This window comes from Aquarana catesbeiana, linkage group LG04 (genome assembly GCF_042186555.1).
Source record: "Aquarana catesbeiana isolate 2022-GZ linkage group LG04, ASM4218655v1, whole genome shotgun sequence".
NCBI classification, from domain to species: domain Eukaryota; kingdom Metazoa; phylum Chordata; class Amphibia; order Anura; family Ranidae; genus Aquarana; species Aquarana catesbeiana.
Genome location: NC_133327.1, coordinates 493,275,622 through 493,297,989, shown reverse-complemented (window position 1 = coordinate 493,297,989; position 22,368 = coordinate 493,275,622). Strand labels below are relative to the sequence as shown.

General features: G+C 42.3%; 1 protein-coding gene across 1 annotated transcript in view; it reads left to right on the top strand.

Moving 5' to 3' along the window:
* Positions 1 to 21,539, top strand: part of LOC141140469 (centromere protein H-like) — a 213,698-nt gene extending 192,159 nt beyond the window's left edge. The window contains exons 7-9 of the mRNA XM_073627689.1: positions 8,611 to 8,662; positions 15,628 to 15,785; positions 21,329 to 21,539. Of these exons, the coding sequence (XP_073483790.1) occupies positions 8,611 to 8,662; positions 15,628 to 15,785; positions 21,329 to 21,427 (309 nt within the window). The 3' untranslated portion in view covers positions 21,428 to 21,539. The remainder of the gene's footprint in view (positions 1 to 8,610; positions 8,663 to 15,627; positions 15,786 to 21,328) is intronic.
* Positions 21,540 to 22,368: the final 829 nt, after the last annotated feature.

Genomic DNA, 22,368 nt, shown 5'->3' with positions numbered 1-22,368 from the left:
GATGGTATTGCCACGGTTGCTCTACATATTTCGCATGCTTCCTATACCACTTTCATCTACCTACCTGAAATCTCTCCAATCCATCCTAAGCCAATTTGTTTGGCAAGGGAAAAAATCTAGATGTAGTCACACGAAACTTATTAAACACAGATCCGCGGGGGGAATGAGATACATAGACATCAAAGACTACTACAATGCCACCATTATATCTCAAATGAAAGAATAGATGAATACCTCACCCAAAACTCTCTGGAGCGATATAGAAAATCACAAGACACCGGGCACAAACCTCGCCAACTGGTTATTTAGTACCTCTACACATAATCCTCACATTTTCCACTACTCACCCACTGTCCAAGCCTCAGTTAAAGTGTGGCGTACACTACACAATACCAAATGGTCACACGTACTGACGAAACCACTACACATTCCTTTAAACACCTTAAAGCTTCTTACTCCTGACTTAACACTCCCATCCTGGATTACTGACTGGGTAACATACACACAAGAACTTTGCGATCTAACAACCTGCAAATCCTTCTCACAAATAGGCAAAGACCTCAATGCACCCTCCAAAGACTTCCTCAGCTATTTCAGATTACAAAACTGCTTGAAGGCACACACATCTCTAGAAGGAAAACTACCCTTGAAACTATGGAACTACTTCTTTACAGAACACTCTAACACTAAAGGGACTTCCCTCATATACTCATTCCTACAGGAAAAAAACATGTTCAGCAAAACCAAACCTCTCCTTGACTGGGAAACTGACCTACAGACACAATTCACAGATGCCCAATGGCAACAGGCAATCGCATCTATTTACAAAGCAACAACTTGCACCTCCCTTTGGGAAACCAAAAAACGCTAATGAGATGGTACCTAACTCCGTCCAGACTGGCCAAATTCCACAAACACGCCTCACACGACTGCTGGAGAAACTGTGGCCATACGGGCACCTTCCTCCACATTCTTTGGTCTTGCCCAAATGTAACCCAGCTTTGGAAAAATGTGGAATCCATACTCCAAGACATACTCCATAGCTCGGTTACAATTACTCCACACTTAGCCATTCTTAATCTGACAATAGAAGATTTTTCCATACACCAAAGAACAGAGATTACACACGTCCTCCTAGCTACCAAACTCTTGATCACTAGAAACTGGAAATCTGACAACATTCCCTCCCTTATGGAAGTTACTAACTTAGTACAAACCCATTTCACTTATGAAACCCTTTTGTCACGCAGCAAACAATCCCATACAAAGACACTAACTCGCTGGAACCCATGGGTCCTTTGGTACTCAAAAAAAAATTAACGATTGAAGTAAGGTTTAACAATTGAATGCCCTGTCTCTCTACTCGCCTTCCACTTGAAGCTCTCCTTCCCCCCCTTCCCTTATCCCTCCTTGCCCCTCCTTCCTCTTGCACCCCTCCCCTCCTTACCCCACCCCTCCTCCTATCATTCCAGGTCAACTGTTCTACCCTATGTTTATAATCACTTTAACGATTTTTTCTTTCTCATAGAACGTTATTCAAAAAATCGCTATTCAGACTATACTTACAATATCTAGTCTGTAAACTTACATTTACATGTTCATGTTCCTGTTCCTTACTATGACTTCATAACCTGTAATATGTAAAACTCAATAAAAATTTATTGGAAAAAAACAAAACATTAAGACCCCAAAGAACAAAAAAATGGGCAAAAGAGAAAAAGGGAAGCAAACCAAAGTGCACAGTGTGATGTGGAGTTGCCTAGGGTAAAGCAACCATAGAAAGTGAAAGTATGTGCTGGAAAAGAAGCAATAAGAATGAAACAAAGTGGTGGGTATAAATATAATACCTAAGTAGATGAATTAAAAAAGTTAAACTTCAATTTGAGATGAAAGGTGATGACCGGCCTGAAAACCGCACACCAAACCAGGGTTCGCACAGACAAAAAGGGTCAAGTGAACATGGGATAAAAGAAATATATAGGGAGTATAAAACAATATATTTTGAAGGTCAATAGGCATCTCAAAAAAAGAGAAATAAAGTGAGTGGCCATTAGTATATAAAGCATTATTTGAGGACAGAAAAATTACAGTTTTTCCGTCATGGCCGCCGCATGGGATCTGAATGAAAGCCCCATGTGGTTGGCCTTTCATATGTCACTTGTAATTAATCATGGCGTAGGATTGGTCACAAACCCGGCATCCCCCCTCCCCCCCCCCCCCCCCCCCAAAACCACCCATCAACCCAGAACACACCCCTCCACCCACCCCCACAAGCCGCAGGAAGCGGGCCTACTTGGATGTTGGACCTCTATGCGGCCAGGCTGTGTAAAATCTCACACATGTGGTATCACTATACTCAGGAGGAGAAGCAGACTGTATTTTGGGGTGTCATTGCAAATATACGTGTGCTATGTGAGAGAAATAACTTGTTGTTATGACAATTTTGTGTTAACATTTTTTTTTTTAAAGTATCAATTATAGTGTTCACAAGAATTGTAGGAAGAAATTACAACTTCAAAAAACTCACCATGCCTCTTACTAAATACCCTGGAATGTCTGCTTTCCAAAAAGGGGTAATTTGGGGGGTATTTGTACTTTCCTGGCTTGTTAGGGTCTCAAGAAATGAGATGGGCCTTCAGTACATCAGTTGTGATCAGGTGTGATCAATTTTCAATGATTTGCACCTTAGCTACATAGTTACATAGGAGGTGAGGTTGAAAAAAGACACAAGTCCATCAAGTCCAACCTATGTGTGTGATTATGTGTCAGTATTACATTACATATCCCTGTATATTGCGGTCATTCAGGTGATTATCTAATAGTTTCTTGAAGCTTTCAATGCTCCCCGCTGAGACCACCGCCTGTGGAAGGGAATTCCACATCCTTGCCGCTCTTACAGTAAAGAACCCTCTACGTAGTTTAAGGTTAAACCTCTTTTCTTCTAATTGTAATGAGTGGCCACGAGTCTTATTAAACTCTCTTCTGCGAAAAAGTTTTATCCCTATTTTGGGGTCACCAGTACAGTATTTGTAAATTGAAATCATATCCCCTCTCAAGCGTCTCTTCTCCAGAGAGAATAAGTTCAGTGCTCGCAACCTTTCCTCATAACTAAGATCCTCCAGACCCTTTATTAGCTTTGTTGCCCTTCTTTGTACTCGCTCCATTTCCAGTACGTCCCTCCTGAGGACTGGTGCCCAGAACTGGACAGCATACTCCAGGTGCAGGCGGACCAGAGTCTTGTAGAGCGGGAGAATTATCGTTTTATCTCTGCAGTTGATCCCCCTTTTAATACATGCCAATATTCTGTTTGCTTTGTTAGCAGCAGCTTGGCATTGCATGCCATTGCTGAGCCTATCATCCACTAGGACCCCCAGGTCCTTTTCCATCCTAGATTCCCCCAGAGGTTCTCCCCCCAGTGTATAGATTGCATTCATATTTTTGCCACCCAAATGCATTATTTTACATTTTTCTACATTGAACCTCATTTGCCATGTAGTCGCCCACCCCATTAATTTGTTCAGGTCTTTTTGCAAGATTTCCACATCCTGCGGAGAAGTTATTGCCCTGCTTAGCTTAGTATCGTCTGCAAATACAGAGATTGAACTGTTTATCCCATCCTCCAGGTCGTTTATGAACAAATTAAATAGGATTGGTCCCAGCACAGAACCCTGGGGAACCCCACTACCCACCCCTGACCATTCTGAGTACTCCCCATTTATCACCACCCTCTGAACACGCCCTTGTAGCCAGTTTTCAATCCATGTACTCACCCTATGGTCCATGCCTACGCACCTTATTTTGTACAGTAAACGTTTATGGGGAACTGTGTCAAATGCTTTTGCAAAATCCAGATACACCACGTCTACGGGCCTTCCTTTATCTAGATGGCAACTCACCTCCTCATAGAAGGTTAATAGATTGGTTTGGCAAGAACGATTCTTCATGAATCCATGCTGATTATTACTGCTAATGATATCATTCTTATTACTAAAATCTTGTATATAGTCCCTTATCATCCCCTGCAAGAGTTTACATACTATTGATGTTAGGCTAACTGGTCTGTAATTCCCAGGGATGTTTTTTTGGGCCCTTTTTAAATATTGGTGCTACATTGGCTTTTCTCCAATCAGCTGGTACCATTCCAGTCAATAGACTGTCTGTAAAAATTAAGAACAACGGTCTGGCAATCACCTGACTGAGTTCCCTAAGTACCCTCGGATGCAAGCCATCTGGTCCCGGTGATTTATTAATGTTAAGTTTCTCAAGTCTACTTTTAATTCCGTCCTCTGTTAACCATGTAGGTGCTTCCTGTGTTGTGTCATGAGGATAAACACTGCAGTTTTGGTTACTGAAGCCCCCCGATTCACTCGTGAAGACTGAGGAGAAGAATAAATTCAATACCTTTGCCATCTCCCCATCCTTTGTAACCAGATGTCCTTCCTCATTCTTTATGGGGCCAATATGGTCTGTCCTCCCTTTTTTACTGTTTACATACTTAAAGAATTTCTTGGGATTTTTTTTGCTCTCCTCTGCTATGTGTCTTTCATGTTCTATCTTAGCCATCCTAATTGCACCCTTACATTTCTTATTGCATTCTTTATAAATTCTGAATGCTGTGGATGATCCCTCAACCTTGTATTTTTTGAAGGCCTTCTCCTTTGCTTTTATATGCATTTTTACATTGGAGTTAAGCCATCCAGGATGTTTGTTCGCTCTTTTAAATTTATTACCCAATGGGATACATTGGCTAATGCCCTTATTTAATATGCTCTTAAAGCAAACCCATCTCTCCTCCGTATTCTTTGTTCCTAATATTTTATCCCAATTTATGCCTTTTAGCAAGGTTTGTAGTTTAGGGAAGTTGGCTCTTTTGAAATTCAGTGTCTTTGTGTTCCCTTCATGTCTCCTATTTGTGTGATTTATACTGAAACTAATTGACCTGTGATCGCTGTTACCTAAATTGCCCCGTATTTCCACATCTGTTATCAGGTCTGTATTGTTGGTAATCAGTAGATCTAGTAATGTTTTATTTCTAGTTGGTGCGTCTACCATCTGACCCATAAAATTGTCCTGCAAGACACTAAGGAACTGGCGAGCCTTAAATGAATGCGCGGTTCCCTCCGCCCAGTCTGTCTGGATAATTAAAATCCCCCATTATGATAACACTTCCCATCCTTGCTGCTAATCCAATTTGTGATAGGAGATCCGTCTCCACTTCCTCCCTCAGGTTAGGGGGCCTATAGCATACTCCCAGTATTATTTTCCCCTTAGCTTCATCCCTTTGGAGCTCTACCCATAAAGATTCCACCTCCTCCCTAGCCCCCTCAGTGATGTCATCTCTCACATTCACTTGTACATTATTCTTGATATATAGGCATACCCCTCCCCCTTTTTTACCTTCTCTATCCTTGCGGTATAGGGTATACCCTTGAATGTTTGCCAGCCAATCATGAGAGCTGTTGAACCAGGTCTCTGAAATTCCCACAAAATCCAAATCCTCCTTGTACAACAGTATCTCTAGTTCACCCATCTTGTCCGCCAGGCTCCTGGCATTGGTGAACATGCCACATAGTTTAGACCGGTCGCATATTGTCCTCGTATTGGGTGTTTCAAGATTGCAATTTGGACTTGCTACTATACTCACCTTGTGTTTTTGTGCTTTGGTTAACCTACCACTAATGCCCCCAATACTACCCTCTGGAATATCTTCCACGCTGGCTATCACTGTCTCTGGACCCTCCCCCCCCATCGCCTAGTTTAAAAACCCCTCTAACTTTTTGGCCATCTTCATTCCCAGCAGATCTGCACCCTCCTCATTTAGGTGCAGTCCGTCCCTTCTATAGTACCGGTTACCGACTGAGAAGTCGGCCCAGTCCTCCAGGAACCCAAACCCCTCCTTACTACACCAGCTCTTCAGCCACTTGTTTACTTCCCTAATCTCCCTCTGCCTCTCTGGTGTGGCTCGATGTACCGGTAGTATTCCTGAGAACACTACCTTGGAGGTCCTTTTCCTCAATTTAGCTCCTAAGTCCCTAAAATCGTTCTTTAGGACACTCCATCTGCCTCTGACTTTGTCATTGGTGCCAACGTGCACCATGACAGCCGGGTCTTCCCCAGCCCCTCCCAGTAATCTGTCCACAAGATCCGTGATGTGCCGAACCCGAGCGCCCGGTAGACAACATACTGTTCGGCGCTTCAGGTCTTGGTTACAGATTGCCCTCTCTGTCCTTCTAAGAATTGAGTCCCCTACCACCAGAATCTGTCTTTCCTTTCCCTTTGCTGCCCCCCCACTCTCACTGGAGGAGTTCTTCCCCTGGCAGCTAGGAGAGTCCCTCATCTCCAGCAGTGCTGGTCCCTGACTGGTTACACCAATGTCACTCAATGGAGCGTACTTATTGGGATGCTCCAGTCCTGGATCGGCCTCCCTGGCACTTCCCCCTCTACCCCTCCTGACTGTCACCCATCTACTCTTTGCTAGTGCCTGCACCTCTTTGTCTCCACCCGCCTCTGTGCTGGCCCCTGCCGGCACCTGCCGTGTACGTTCCTGGCTCACCTTTAGTATGGAGGGACTTCTCAGTGCTGACAGTTGCTTCCCCAGATTCAGAACCTGGGCTTCCAGGGAAACAATGTGCTTACATTTTGCACAGCAGTATTCGCCCTCGATCGGATGATCAAGGAACGCATACATGCGGCAAGATGTACAAAGAGTCGCCTCTCCACACCCGCCGGGCATCGTACCTATTAAATTTAGTGAGGATTTGGGGATTTTACCCTGTCCAAATTATCTAACAGCTAGCTTCCTGGCACTAATACTCAAGACAATACACAGGTACACGACAAGACAATACACAGGTACACAATACACAAGTACTAACGATCCACACACACTACTCAGACAACACTCAGATACTCACACTACACAGGTACTATGACCCCTGTTATAACCTCCTGTTTTAAACTCTTGTTTTTAACTCCCACTTAATCCAGCTCCACTTACACTAAGCTCCACAGCTTCAAACTGAGCACGCTCAGATTGAGTCCTACAAAAAGTTAAATAGGCACCTGTGAGCAATTAACCACACCCCTTAATTGATAGACTGATGAAACCAAGAAAAAAAAAAAAAAGAAGCTATTTAAAAAGTGACAGCAAAAGGCAAATTAAAAACTAAAAGGAAAAGTCCCCAAAATGCAACCCAGCAAACACCAACAGACAGCAAACACACACACCAACAGACAGCAAACACACACACCAACAGACAGCAAACACACACACCAACAGACAGCAAACACACACACCAACAGACAGCAAACACACACACCAACAGACAGCAAACACACACACCAACAGACAGCAAACACACACACCAACAGACAGCAAACACACACACCAACAGACAGCAAACACACACACCAACAGACAGCAAACACACACACCAACAGACAGCAAACACACACACTTGTATACTCTAACACTTGGTTTTTAACTCCCACTTAATCCAGCTCCACTTACACCAAGCTCCACAGCTTCAAACTGAGCACGATTGTAGACTGAGCTTGTAGACTCTATTTCAGAGACCAAATAATATACACTAATTTGGGTTATTTTTACTAAAGATATGTAGCGGTATACATTTTGGCCCAAATTTATGAAGAAAAATGACTTATTTGCAAAATTTTACAATAGAAACAAAAAAAGTGTTTTTTTTTCAAAATGTTCTCTCTTTTTTCGCTTATATTGCAAAAAATAAAAAAAACAGTGGTGATTAAATTCCACCAAAAGAAAGCTCTGTGAGAAAAAAATGATAAAAGTTTTGTTTGGGTACAGTGTAGCATGACTGAGTAATTGTCATTCAAAGTGTGAGCACGCTGAAAGCTAAAAATTGGTCTGGGCAGGAAGGGAGTATAAATGCCCTGTATTGAAGTGGTTAAGGAACACACACGAGGTGACCTGGGCTCCCATGTGCCATGGACCCCTGGTTGTTTAGCTGGACTTTTGTGACCTAATCTGAACCACAATAAATCGTACAGTCCTGGATGAGGTGTACTACAGGTATATAGGGCCTGTTATGGACTTGAATCAGGAGGATGGAGTGTGAAAATCTCAAACCACCGTCTGTGCACATGTTGGCAGACAGACAAGTCTGGGCAGTTACAGAGTACAGAATATAGCCTGCATAGCCCTGTTTACTGGTAGCACTAAACATTCTGGATGAATCCTCGGTACACTGCTATATACCCTTTCTAGCAAATTTTGGGGAAAAAAATGGGATTTTTAGTTCACATATATTGCAATACATGTTTAAGAGGACCAACTCCATCAGAGTAATCCCTCAATAACCAGTCCCTACTCTGCTCTGCAATGGATATAGTGCTAAAATGGAGCAGATAGACCCAAATTGTAGGCGAGCCACAAGGTTCAGGTCTGGACACTGACCTGCAATGCATTGAAATATGACTGTGCCGAGCACAGATATATTACTTCTGTTTACTGTTTTTTTTTTTTTTTTTTTTTTTTTTTTGTTAAAACATAAAGCTACATTGTTCAGATATAAGTGCAAAATAGATTATCCAATTGTTGAATAAATAATTTCTCTTATACTTATATTTTAGAGTAACAGACAGTTTGAACAGCAGTTGACTGGTATACGTAAAAGAAGAATGGGTAAGTACTAACCATTGTATATCCTATAAATGTAATATGCTGAGTGTTTAAATTGCGCATATGTCAAAGAGGCTACATTCAGACAGTCACTGCTTCTCCAGAAGTCTGGCTCTGATGACGACAATCCATCAGCACTACTCAAGTTCTTTTGTATTTTAATACAGTGGATTTCATACATTATACCAGTGCGCTCTTAGTTGGTCTGTTTTTTTGTTTTTGTTTTTTTATACTAAAAGTTTGTTGACTAAAGTTCTGAGACAGTTGAATGATACTGAAGCTTATAAGAGAATATAAAGGACACAGTGATGGAAGTGACCAGAGATTGCAGATGTAGTCTGTGCTGTTCCTAATGCTAGCATTATCATGAAATAGCAGACAGGTAATCTGCAGAAGTAAAGCACAGAGATTTGGAATACCAAGGGCACTTGGTGTCTAGGTGGATGGAAGGTTTGGAAGACTTTGGAGTTCTTGGCCGTTAGTCTTAAACTCTAATGCCTCGTACATACGATCGGACTTTCCGCCAGCAAAACCGTGGAATTTTGTCAGAAGGGTGTTGGCTCAAACTCGTCTTGCATACACATGGTCACACAAATGTTGGCCAACAATTCCAAGCGTAGTGACATACTACGTGGTTTTTCAGCTCTTTAGCGCCACCCTTTGGGCTCCTTCTGCTAATTTCGTGTTAGTAGAAGTTTGGTGAGTGTTGATTCGCGCTTTTCTTTTCGCGTTTTTTCATTTAGCGCTTTTCAGTTCGTTTCTGATCGGCCGTTCGTCAACCAGATATGTTGCGGAATCTGAGGAGATAACGTGTTATTTATTATTGGCCTTGGAGTTATTGCTTTGACATTATTTTTTTGGTTGAATAATGATTTGATTTGGTATATTTTCTATATTTTTGAATGTATAGAATGCACTTTTTTGTTAAGTTCTATTGGCAGATAGCATGTCTAATTTCATTTATTTATTTTTTTAATGCACAACAAAAAAAGTGAGATTAATACTTGGCTATGTGTTTTTACTTCAAATGACAGTTTGGGAGTAGGCAGTTACATTTAAAAAATACAATGTAAAATTGACAAGGGACACCAACATAGTTGTATCTTTGTTCTTAAAAACTACGGGATAGTGGTGGTAACTTACACAAAAAAAAAAAAAAAAAAAACCTAATATTCTTGATATCACTAGAAAAAAAAGCCTTTGAAAATTTGCTTGCAATAACGCCATCAGTATCACCAGCAAAGCAGCTTCATTATTATCCCATTAAAGAAGAAGAGAATGTGCGCTGCATTTGGAGATTTCATAATTTTCCACGTCACGAATGTTAATTCTCCATTACGAGCGCTAGTTTACAAGAACGACCACTTCTGGCTTGTCCTTGCTTCCGAGCATGCGTGTTTGTACTTTGGACTTTTGTCCGATGGACTTGTGTACACACGATCGGAAAGTCCGACAACACACATTTGTTGGCGGAAAATTTGAAAATGTGCTAGCCAATATTTGTTGGTGGAAAGTCCGACAAAACAATTGTCCGATGGAGTATACACAGTCGGGTTGTCCGCCAACAGCCTGTCGTGGAACATTTCCCGTCGGAAAGTCCGATCATGTGTACAGGGCTTTAGAGTGTTCAAAACCCCCGCCCAGCACGTGTGACTTTGTGCAACACTGGAGGATAACAATAAGATCCCCTTGGTCTCTTCTACATCTTCAACATAGTGGGTCTGCAAATGTACCCATTTTGTGAAGTCTAAGTGGAGTATAATGTGCTCTAAATAAAATATAGAGTTGTAACAATTTCTGAGAAACATTCAGAGATATAATGGTCACTGACTGAAATGCCTCCTCCCATTGGTCCCCTGAATGCTGCCCTATATCCTCCTCCCAGCCAGATGTCAGTTTATTTGGGTGGTCTTTAAGAAAACCAGTTAGCAGCACATTATAGCATTGGAAGATAAAGCCCTTGGTACACTCAGCAGATTAAAACAGATAAAATATTGGGGTAGGCGACTGGAGCCAGTCACCCGTATTTCCCTAAGCATGTAGCAATTGAATGTAATAGTAATACATGTAAGAGGGCAAGGCAAACTGTTCTTGGAGTTCAGAAAATGAAAGATCCCATCCTTAAAAACATTTGAGAGGTGAGTCACCTATCAGGAACCATGAATCAAACCTAGACAGAAGTATAGTTAAATCACACTTGTTGAATAATAATACGGTAAACCGAGTAAGCGTAGTCAAAACAAGCCAGAGTTCAGTAACCGGATTGGGTAGTCAGCCAAGCAAATGTCAGAGAGCCAGAGATAAACATAGTAGTACAGCAAGCAAGATCAGGAACCAGAAGGAACGTCAGCCGAGCAAGTCTTCAACAGGAACGCAGGAGAAAGTCTCTGTGATGTTGACAAAGGCGAAGGCAGAGATCAAGTGAGCTGGGCGACTTTAAGTAGGCAGGACTGACAAGCAGAATCAACAACAGCTGGGTAACTGTGGAGAGAGATGGGAGCTGGCAAGTTAAGAGAAGGAAGGGCTGAGCCCAGCCCTGACATCACCGCAAATTCTCACCACCTGGCACCCTGTTGTAGTTTAGCCAAGTCGGCATATTACATAGTTACATAGTAATGGTAAGGTTAAAAAAAGACACAAGTCCATCGAGTCCAATCTGTGTGTGTCAATATTTTATGTCAATATTACCCCTGTATTTTGTGGTTGTTTAGGTGCATATCTAATAGTTTCTTGAAATTATCTATGCTCTCTGCTGAAACCACTGCTTGTGGAAGAGAATTCCACATTCTTACCGCTCTTACTGTAAAGAACCCAGTACGCAGTTTCCAGTTAAATTGCTTTTCCTCAAATTTTAGTGAATAAGTCTTTTTAAATGCCCTTTCCTGGAAAAGTTGTATCCTATTGTGGGGTCACCAGTGTGGTATTTGTACATTGAAAACCTATCCCCTCTGAAGCGTCTCTTCTCCAGTGAGAATAAGTTCAGTGCTTGCAGTCTTTCCTCATAACTAAGATCCTCCAGTCCCTTTATTAGCTTTGTTGTCCTCAGTACTCCCTCCATTTCTAGCACATCCTTCCTGTGGACTGGTGCCCAGAACTGGACGGCATACTCCAGGTGCGGCCGGACCAAAGTCTGGTAGAGTGGGAGAATTGTTGTTTTATCTCTGGAGTTAATTCCTTTTTTAATGCATGCCAATATTCTATTGGCTTTGCTTGCAGCAGCTTGGCATTGCATGTTGTTGCTGAGCCTGTCGTCTACTAGGACCCCCAGATCCTTTTCCATCCTAGATTCCCCAGAGGTTCTCCCCTAGTGAGTAGATTGCATTCATGTTTTTGCAACCTAAATGCATTATTTTTCACTTTTCTACTTTAAACCTAATTTGCCATGTAGTTGCCCACCCCATTCATTTGTTCAGATCTTCTTGCCAGTTTTTCCACATCCTGCAGAGAAGCTATTGCCCTGTTTAGATTAGTATCATCTGCAAATACTGAGATTGAGCTGTTCATCCCATCCTCCAGGTCATTTATGAATAAATTAAATAGGATTGGTCCCAGGACAGAACCCCACTTTCCACATTGGACCATTTCGAGTACTCCCCATTTATCACTACCCTCTGAACTCGCCTTTGTAGCCAGTTTTCAAAACAAGGTGCTCATCCTTTAGTCCATGCCGACAGACCTTAGCTTGTATAGTAAACATTTTGTGGGGAACTGTATCAAATGCCTTTGCAAAATCCAAATGCATATGATATTTAGTGAACCCCATCACTCACTGCAGTTGTTTCGATGTATTCCAAATTTTTTGAATGCGGTTATACAGTATGTCAGCATTTGTTTATTGGGTTTATTAAACACCTGAAATTCCAAACCCTCCAGAACAGATTCTGCTTGCAAACAAACAAGCATAAGACATATGGCAGATCCAACAGGGGGGAAAAGGTGGGGAGGGTGTCATAGAGCCTATTCGATGTTGTAACTGGGCAGCAACATAGTAAAGCCAAGGGTTAGGGAGAGCCAAGCCCCCTCCATTCTTGGGATACTGTGCAGTTATTCCAGAGCAGGGACAAAAAAAAAATAGAGTTGACCACTCTGAAATATTTGTGCGGAATCACCACAGGGGAGTTGTGGAGCAGGTAGAATAATGGCGGCATAGGGATAATTGTATTTAAGTTGGTTCTACTTGCCACGGACAGCTTTAGTTTGTTCCAGATATATAGCTCTGTCCCTGAACTGTAACGGGATGGATATTTAGTTGGCAATACTCAGTAATGTTAGGGGAGGTATGAGGCAGTTGGAATAGGGCAGGATAGCGGAAATGGCTGCGCTGCTTAACCATCCAGTAAAGTCAAAGCAGATTTTGTCCAATTGACGGAGGCACCAGAGTACTGACCATATTCAAAGACAATATCCATAACTGTTTATAGAGAGGAAGAGGTGTCACCCAAAAAAACAGTAACATACAGTATCATCGGCGTAAAGCATGATTTTCTCATGTAGGTTGCCATGCCGGAAGCCTTTTACTTGCAGGTTAGAGCAGATTAGGGCAGCCAGGGGCTCAATGGCGATGGCAAAAAGTAATGGGGACGAGAGGCAATCCTGTCTGGCCCCCCTACTTAGGGGAAACATGTTTAGACACCCTATCAGACATCCTGATGGCTGCTTGCGGGGAACTGTATAGTAAACGGATCAAGGAAATAAACCTATCCCGAAATCCGAATCTAGCCAGCACGGCCCACAAATATTGCCAGTCAATGATGTCAGAAGCTTTATTAGCTTCAAGTGTCAACAATGGTCTGTGGTCCATATAGTCTGCTGGTGTTTGCATGTTTAGAAAAAGTCTTCTAAGATTAGTGGCTATGGATTTTTGTGGCATAAAGCCTGCCTGATCCGGGTGAATAATTGACAATATAACCTCATTCAAACGAAGAGCTAACACTTTAGCTGTCATTTTAACATCACTTTTCAGAAAAGAAATTACCCGATAGCAGCCTGGATCAACCATGTCTTTGCCAAGCTTAAGGAGCAGGACCACATTAGCCCGTGACATTGAGGCAGGGAGTCGTTGAGCAGCATAAGAGGCATTAAATACTTCTAACAGTTGTGGTAGTAAAAGCATTGGGATTCGATAATCCCCAGAAGCTTTGTAGGTGGGGAAGGTACCAGTCACCCTCTGCAGTTTCTCTAGTGTAAGCAGAGCACCCAGTTTACTACGAGAGGTCAGGGATAGAGGGGGGAAAGATCTAGTTGGCCAAGGCCCCTGGCAAGTAGCAGCTCTGTGCACAATAAAATGTAGCATAAAAACTAGCCAGCTCAGCAGTGACCTGATTGGGATTAGTGACAATATGGCCCGTGGAAAAGCAGATGGGAGGACTGCTGTGATCTGGAGATTTTTACCAAGCAGGTTTCTCCCCCTCCTCATATGATAATTTATTAAAAAAGTGTTTACGCTCCACAGCAGAAGATTTCAGTCGGTCCAAGGAATCCTGAGCCAATATTAATGCCTCCCTTGTGGAGGCAGACCAGTTTCGAGGTACATTTCAAGGGATCATGTATGTACTTCACGTACATTCTATGTCACTAAAGGCATATCAGCCATAGTAGATTGATTAATCTGCAATCATGCAGCAAAGGGAATTAGCTGGCTATATCCAATGGTCAAACCCCTGTGCCCAGAGAGGGTTTAAGTACGCTTGGTGTACGAACAGTCTGGAGGCTCAGAGAAGTCAGAGCACAAGTCCTGTGGCATCCAGAGTCTTGGAATAAAACAAGAGGCACTGGGCAATAGAGTACACTGGAGGCGGTTACAAGGCAGGGGAATAGACAATTGTGTACAGCTGCGCATCACTAACTTAAAATGCAATCCTGAACTTGGGGGCAGTATTAGCAAATAGTTCCGGCATTTGCCAGAGGAGGGCAGTCCCCGCCTTCACTCACGGGTTGCATCCCCAGGAAAGGTGTTGAATGCCAACCAGGCACAGCATATCTTGTCATAGGAACAGAGGCATGAGGTAATGCAGGAAATCTAAATGAGAAAACTCCATGCTAACTGTTGTTCAGTAGAGTACTGTAGATGAGGTAATGCATAGAGATATACTGTATCCCGCTGTCCAGAGTGACTAATTATTGTCCCTAAAAAAGTGACAAGCTTAGAAGCCAAAGTAAGGGCACCACACTACCTATAGCAAGATTTGTAAAGGAAAGTCAGTCCTTTTCCCCCTTCGGCTTGGCAGTGATGAAGACTGTGCTCATTCTGATCAAGCCATGAGGCAGCTTCTGGAGCAGTTTCAAAAAAGTGGGTTTGACACCTAGTGATGACCCATAAGCTGGCTGGATATAGCATGGCCTATGTTAACTTTAGCAGCTGGAGCCATTTTTTTCACATCAGCATATTTTGCCTGCTTTTGCTGAACTTCCCCAGAGAAGTCCAGATAAAAAGAAAATTTTGTGCCATTGTATTGGATGTTCGCTTTTTCCCTGGTGGGTCTAAGTATGATTTCACAGTCCTTATAGTTGAGCAAGTGGGCCAGTATGGACCTAGGTTGATTGCCGGTGGTAAAGGTCGTGAAGGCTTGCGATGTGCGCGTTCCACTGCAAAAAGAGGGGTAAATGTCTCATTGCTAAACACAACAGCCCATCCACCTTTTCTGGTAGTCCCACTATGTGGACATTGTTTCAGAGTAATCAATGTAATCTGCCCAGTTGTTTGCGAAGTTGAGCTGTGGAGCTGCTGCTGTGGCATCCCGTGCGAGAGGGGGTAGCTGGTCTTCCAGGTTGCTGATGCGACCCTCTACGGCAGTCTAGGGGCAGAAAAAAAAACTCACCACGACCGCTGTGTGCATGAGGCCTAATGATTGGTATTCTGCTATATATTAATTGACTATTTTTATTGTATTTCAATATGCCGCTCAGTCTCATGACTCATGCAAAAGTAGTGCATTTAATAATCTTTGTTTTGCATTTTGTATATCTAGAAATTCGGATCCAACAGCAAGATCTCTTTGGAAAGTTAAGATATTCAGGAAAAACAAATCACAAAATCCATGATATAGAAATGAAGGCATTTGCTACAGAGAGAAAACATTTGGAAAGTCTTTTAAGTGAAGTGGTTATCCTTCAAGAAGTTTTTCAGGTAAGCTAAAACTAGTATAATTAACTGGAAACCTTGCATAAGGCTGGGTTCACACCATCGCCGCATGCGGCTCCCAGCAGTGGTCCGGTGCGTCCTGGTTCACCGTTTTCAGGTCCGATTTCAGCCCACGTTTTTGCCTGAATTCGGACCTGAAACAGACCAAAAGATGCACAGGGCTCCTGTGCAAATTCGCACCAGAGCCGCAACTTAGATATGTGAACCGGTTCCATAGAGAGCCGGTCAAAATCTCCTGCTATTGCGAATTGGATGCGGGTTCCTCGCATCCAATTCGCAGTGGTGTGAACCCAGCCTCAATGTTTTTCAGATTCACTGTTCAACTTTTTTTTTTTTAATTCTTTAAAGCATAAAGTGTTACTAAACCCAGAACCTTGTAGGAGGAGTTTTCATTCTGCTCTTACTGTCCTATGAGGCTGCATGACCCCTGGCCCTCTGTCTGGATAGTGCTAATTGGCCCTGTGCTGATCACATGCACCCTTCCAAAAAAAAAAAAAAAGACTCTCTAGCAATACACACCAAACTGAGCATATGCAGAGTGCCTCCAAGGTTCTGTATGGCCAGGAGATGGATTGGGGACAGTAAAAGAAGGGTAGGATCAGAGAAGACAGGATCAAACAGCCTTTTTACACAATGCAGAGGATTAACCCCTTAGGTTCCACAGTGAGTATAACAAGCATGCTTTACTGCATATACAGACTGATTTTACTGTTATGGGTTTAGTAAAACTTTAAGGTCAGCTTTTAAGCATAGTGTTGCAGTAATGTGTGCCATTGTATGGCACCCCAATATACACGCAGCACAGCCAAGACAAAAGACCTTTATTGCAGCACAAAGTAACACATTTCCATGCCTTGCGGTATTTTAGTAAACAAAAAGGTTCAGGTGAGGTTTTCTGTCTGCTGGAGTGCTTTAGCAGTTTGTTCAACAGAGCACCTGAGAGAGTCCATCAGATGATCAGCAAACAAATACTACTCGGGCACCATATAGTGGAGGCTGTAGCCCGAGTGATGCCCAAGTGGTATTTGGAGCTGTTTGTTTGCTAGTCATCTTTAGTGCACCAGTCTCTGTGCTTTTGTAAGTGTACGTGTTGTGGCAATTTTAACATTTTACTAAAGTATAGTTATGGAAAGTAGTATGTTTTTCTGTAATAAATGTAATATGCCTATTGTTGCACTATTATAATAAATACGTTTATTGAAACAAAGCTCCAAGTGGTGGGTTGTTATATAATTCAGTATTGATGCCTCTTCATAAAGATGAGAATCTCTAAACTCCTAGAGGGAGCATTGGATACATGCAGCTAACCTCCAGGTTGCAATTTCCTTTTACCACTCTGCATGGCAGCTTTCAAAAAAGGGATTGAATCACCAGGTGTATGATTAAAACTAAAAGAAAACAAGGACAGAGGGTGCACCAGCCTTGTGCATTACCTTCTGTAACACAGAAATGTATTAAAAATAAAGTAGTGTACTCAAACAAATAATAAAATCAAGCGAATATGGCAGAATCCATCAACGGCCTTATTCAATAGGATCCGCTGGCCAGTAGACTTGAGTGGGATGAGAGCAGTCCAAAATGAGCTGACACTTTTCGAGGGTGACCCCTCTTCTTCAGAGCTGAATTTTAAGTGAAGATAGATGGTTTTTAAGGAGTGGCTGTGGTCATGTGGATTGCTACAAGTGATCCTAGCCCCTCCCTCCAAAGGGAGGTCCAATGATCAATGTTAATAGACACACAAATCCGTAAATGAATAGTTCATTAATAAGTCATTCCCCATTAGGGATATTGCCACCATATACCATCTGCCTGCATTTCCAATCATCATATAGGTACATTTATGTCTCCAAAGTGCATGCATGTAAATAGCACCTGTACGTATGGAGAGGGAAAGAAGATGAATAGCAGTGTTTGCCATGCTTGGGCAGACTGATGGAAACATCACAGACACGTACATGATTGCTCTAAATCTGTCAAAGCACCAAACATTATGTGTTAATGACTGGGTACTCTCTTTCTGTGGATGCCAAATATGAATAGCTTTCAGATGTACTGAGCCACATTTTTCCCGTCTGGGTATTCGGCTGGCGTGCGTCCCAACACCCTGAGAATCTGATACAGGACCTAAACATGCCGTTTGGCTCCCCATACTCTTCCATTTTGGGCTTCCTGCAGACTTTTTTCACAAACGTGGCTCAGTACATCTAAAAGCTATTCATATTTGGCTTCCACACAGAGAGAGAGTACCCAGTCATTAACACATAATGTTTGGTGCTTTTGAGAGATTTAGAGCAATCATGTACAGTGAGGGGAAAAAAGTATTTGATCCCATGCTGATTTTGTACGTTTGCCCACTGACAAAGAAATGATCAGTCTATAATTTTAATGGTAGGTTTATTTTAACAATGAGAGACAGAATAACAACAAAAATATCAAGAAAAATGCATTTCAAAAAAGTTATACATTTGCATATTAATGAGTGAAATAAGTATTTGATCACCTATCAGTCAGCAAGATTTCTGGCTCCCAGGTGTCTTCTATAGAGGTAACGAGCTGAGATTAGGAGCACTCTCTTAAATGGAGTGCTCCTAATCTTAGCTTGTTACCTGTATAAAAGACACCTGTCCATAGAAGCAATCAATCATTCCAATCTCTCCACCATGACCAAGACCAAAGAGCTGTCCAAGGATGTCAGGGACAAGATTGTAGACCTACAGAAGGTTTGAATGGGCTACAAGACCATTGTTCTGTCCACCAGATGTTTTATACTGGTTATTTGTACCTGTGTTGTTAAATTTACATGCAAAATGTGTTACTTAAGACAGTCATATGTGGTGTGCAGGCTCCATCTAGCGTTCCTTTATGTTATTGCTGCATCTCTGTTTATCTTTTTATTTGTATGTGTAGTTGAGGAAGTTGTCAGCAAGCAGGGAATTCTGGGTAGACAAGAAGTCAACCATCCACCATTCTTTTCAACACATTGAAAGAAGCAAGTCATGTATTTCTCTATCTATCGCCATCACCCCTTAGAGAACTTAAAAAGTAAGTTTTTGCTATCCCATCTTGTACTGTATATCGTTGTTTATGCAATGTATGCTGTATTGTATGCAATATTATACTTATTGAGGTCTATTTCTGTTATTTTGTAGTTTCACCTGGCTTGTTCTAATAAAACTGAGCTTAAAGAAATATGGTATCTACAGTTATTGGGATGAGAAGGTTTAGCTAGCTGTCCCAGAGACAGAACAACCATCTCCAAGCAGCTTGATGAGAGGGTGACAACAGTTGGTGCGATTATTCGCAGATGGAAGAAACACAAAATAATTGTCAGTCTCCCTCGGTCTGGGGCTCAATGCAAGATCTCGCCTCATGGAGTTTCAGTTATCACAAAAAAAGTGAGAAATTGGCCCAGAACTACGCGGGAGAATCTTGTCAATGATCTCAAGGCAGCAGGGACCATAGTCACCAAGAAAACAATTGGTAACACACGCCATGAAGGACTGAAATCCTGCAGTGCCCGCAAGGTCCCCCTGCTCAAGAAAGCACATGTACAGGCCTGTCTGAAGTTTGCTAATGAAGATCTGAATGATTCAGAGGAGAACTGCCTGAAAGTATTGTGGTCAGAGGAGACCAAAACCAAGCTCTTTGGCATGAACTTAACTCGCCGTGTTTGGAGGTGGAGGTATGCTGCCTATGACCCCAAAAACACCCTTCCCACTGTCAAACATAGAAGTGGAAACATTATGCTTTGGGGGTGTTTTTCTGCTAATGGGACAGGACAGCTTCACTGCATCAAAGGGACGATGGACGGGGCCATGTACTGTCAAATCTTGGGTGAGAACCTCCTTCCCTCAGCCGGGGCATTAAAAATGGGTTGTGAATGGGTATTCCAGCATGACAATGACCCAAAACACACAGCCAAGGCAACAAAGAAGTGGCTTAAGAAGCACATTAAGGTCCTGGAGTGGCCTAGCCTGTCTCCAGACCCTATTCCCATAGAAAATATGTGGAGGGAGCTCAAGGTTCGAGTTACCAAACATCAGTCTCAAAACTTAACGATTTGGAGAGGATCTGCAAAGAGACCAGATATATAGTGAATGCAGGGTTCTGGGTTTAGTAACACTTTATGCTTTAAAGAATTAAAAAAAACAAAACAAAATCCCTCCTGAGATGTGTGCAAACTTGGTGGCCAACTACAAGAAACGTCTGACGTCTGTGATTGCCAACAAGGGTTTTTTCATCAAGTACTAAGTCATGTTTTGCAAAGGGGTCAAATACTTATTTCACTCATGAAAATACCTATGAATTTATAACTTTTTTGAAATGCGTTTTTTTCTGGATTTTTTTGTTATTCTGCCTCTCACTGTTAAAATAAAACCTACCTACCACTGTCTGCCTCTCACTGTTAAAATAAAACCTACCATTAAAATTATAGACTGATCATTTCTTTGTCAGTGGGCAAACCTACAAAATCAGCAGGGGGTCAAATACTTTTTTCCCCTCACTGTATGTGTCTGTCTGTCTGATGTTTCCATCAGTCTGTCCCAGCGTGTTAAACACTACTATCATCTTCTTTTCCTCTCTATACGTACAGATGTTATTTACATGCATGCATTTTGGAGACATAAATGTACCTATATGATGATTGGAAATGCAGGCAGATGGTATATGGTGGCAAAATCCCTAATGGGGAATGACTTTTTAATGAATTATTCATTTACGGATTTGTGTGTCTATTAACATTGATCATTGGCCCTCCCATTGGAGGGAGGGGCTAGGATCACATGTACCAATCCACCTGACCACAGCCACTCCTTAAAAACCATCTATCTTCAGTTCAAATCCAGCTCTGAGGAAGAGGGTTCACCCTCGAAACACGTCAGCTCATTTTAGACTGCTCTCATCCCACTCAAGTCTACTGGCCAGTGGATCCTATTGGATAAGGCAGTTGATGGACTCTGCCATATTTTCTTGATTTTATTACTCATTTGAGTACACTACTTTTATTTTTAATACATTTCTGTGTTCCAAAGGTAATGCGCAAGGCTGGTGCACCCTCTGTCCTTGTTTTCTTTTAGAGTTACTCCTGGGTTCCCCCTGACCTGTTGAGAGTGGCAGCACAGCCGATGCAGTGATGTGAGTTGTAAGGAGTCCCCCCCTCCCCTTCAGTTAACCCCACAGCAACTTTTCAAGCGCACGAGCATGGAAATAAAATTGTAAATCCAGCAATTTGGGTGCATATTTCTCAGTTATTTGACTTCTCCATAACAGTTTGTATAAGGCTTTCTATAAGTTTTGAGCAAATGATTCACCACATATGAGAATCCAGTTTTTGGCACCAAGGCTAGTTACATCTCGCTTTAAGCCTAACTGTGATACATCATCATTTAACTGCATTTGAATACACCTACTGTACAATCTATAGCATAGCGCAGTACTGCCTATTGCCCTTAACATACCGTAGTTTATTTGTTTTCTTTTTGCATCATAACTTTTTATTTATTTATTTTTTTGCTGTGTTGTTTCAGAGGTTACTTATGAGTGTTCAACTGCACTGGGCAGAAAAACTACATTTAAGATCTCTTCTGCTGAGGATGAAAGATCCGTGCCTGTATTCATCTCATTAGGAACAGAATATTGGGTTAATTTACTAAAAGTCAATCCTGTAGTTGAACTGTAAACTAAATTATTATAAGTAATATATATTTTTTTGTATGAAATAAAGGTATTTGTACCCTCTTTAATAATACTTTGAAAATTCTTTTAACCACTTTTCTTTTGAGCCCTTGCACACTGGGGCGGTTTGCAGGCGCTATTGCGCTAATAATAGCGCCTGCAAACCGCCCCGAAAGTGCCGCTGCTTTCATTCCAGTGTGAAAGCCCCGAGAGCTTGCACACTGGAGCGATGCGCTGGCAGGACGGTAAAAAAAGTCCTGCCAGCAGCGTCTTCGGAGCGGTGTGTATACCGCTCCTTTACCGCTCCTGCCCATTGAAATCAGTGGGACGGCGCGGCTATACCGCCGGCAAAGCGCCTCTGCAGAGGCGCTTTGCGGTGGTATTTAACCCTTTCTCGGCCGCTAGCGGGGGGTAAAACCGCCCCGCTAGCGGCCGCATACCGACGGTAAAACGCCGCTAATAATAGCGGCGTTTTACCGCCGACGCCGCCCCCCGCCCCAGTGTGCAAGGGCTAAGATATACTACATATATGTCAGGTGTGAAGGGTTTACAACAAGCCCATGAAAGCATTATCAGCCATGAGCTTGTTGTTTTATTTTTTTAATTTTTTGTTTAATTTCTTCAGCCGACTCCCAGCTGTAATGTAAAGGTAATTAGGCAGCAATATAGTTGCCCAAACACTTTTACAGTGCTAGTTGTGTGGGAACATCCATTTACTGTTTTCAGAAATGCTCAACTCTGAGCATTTCTGGTTTCAAAGCAATGATTCCCTCGGGCAGACTTCCCAAATGTGGTGGGGCCCTTGAAACGTGTAGTGCCCACCCACAACCCAGCATCGGCTGCTGCCTCTAGCTTGTGAAGGATAGCTATGATTTACCCTTCTACCTTGGAA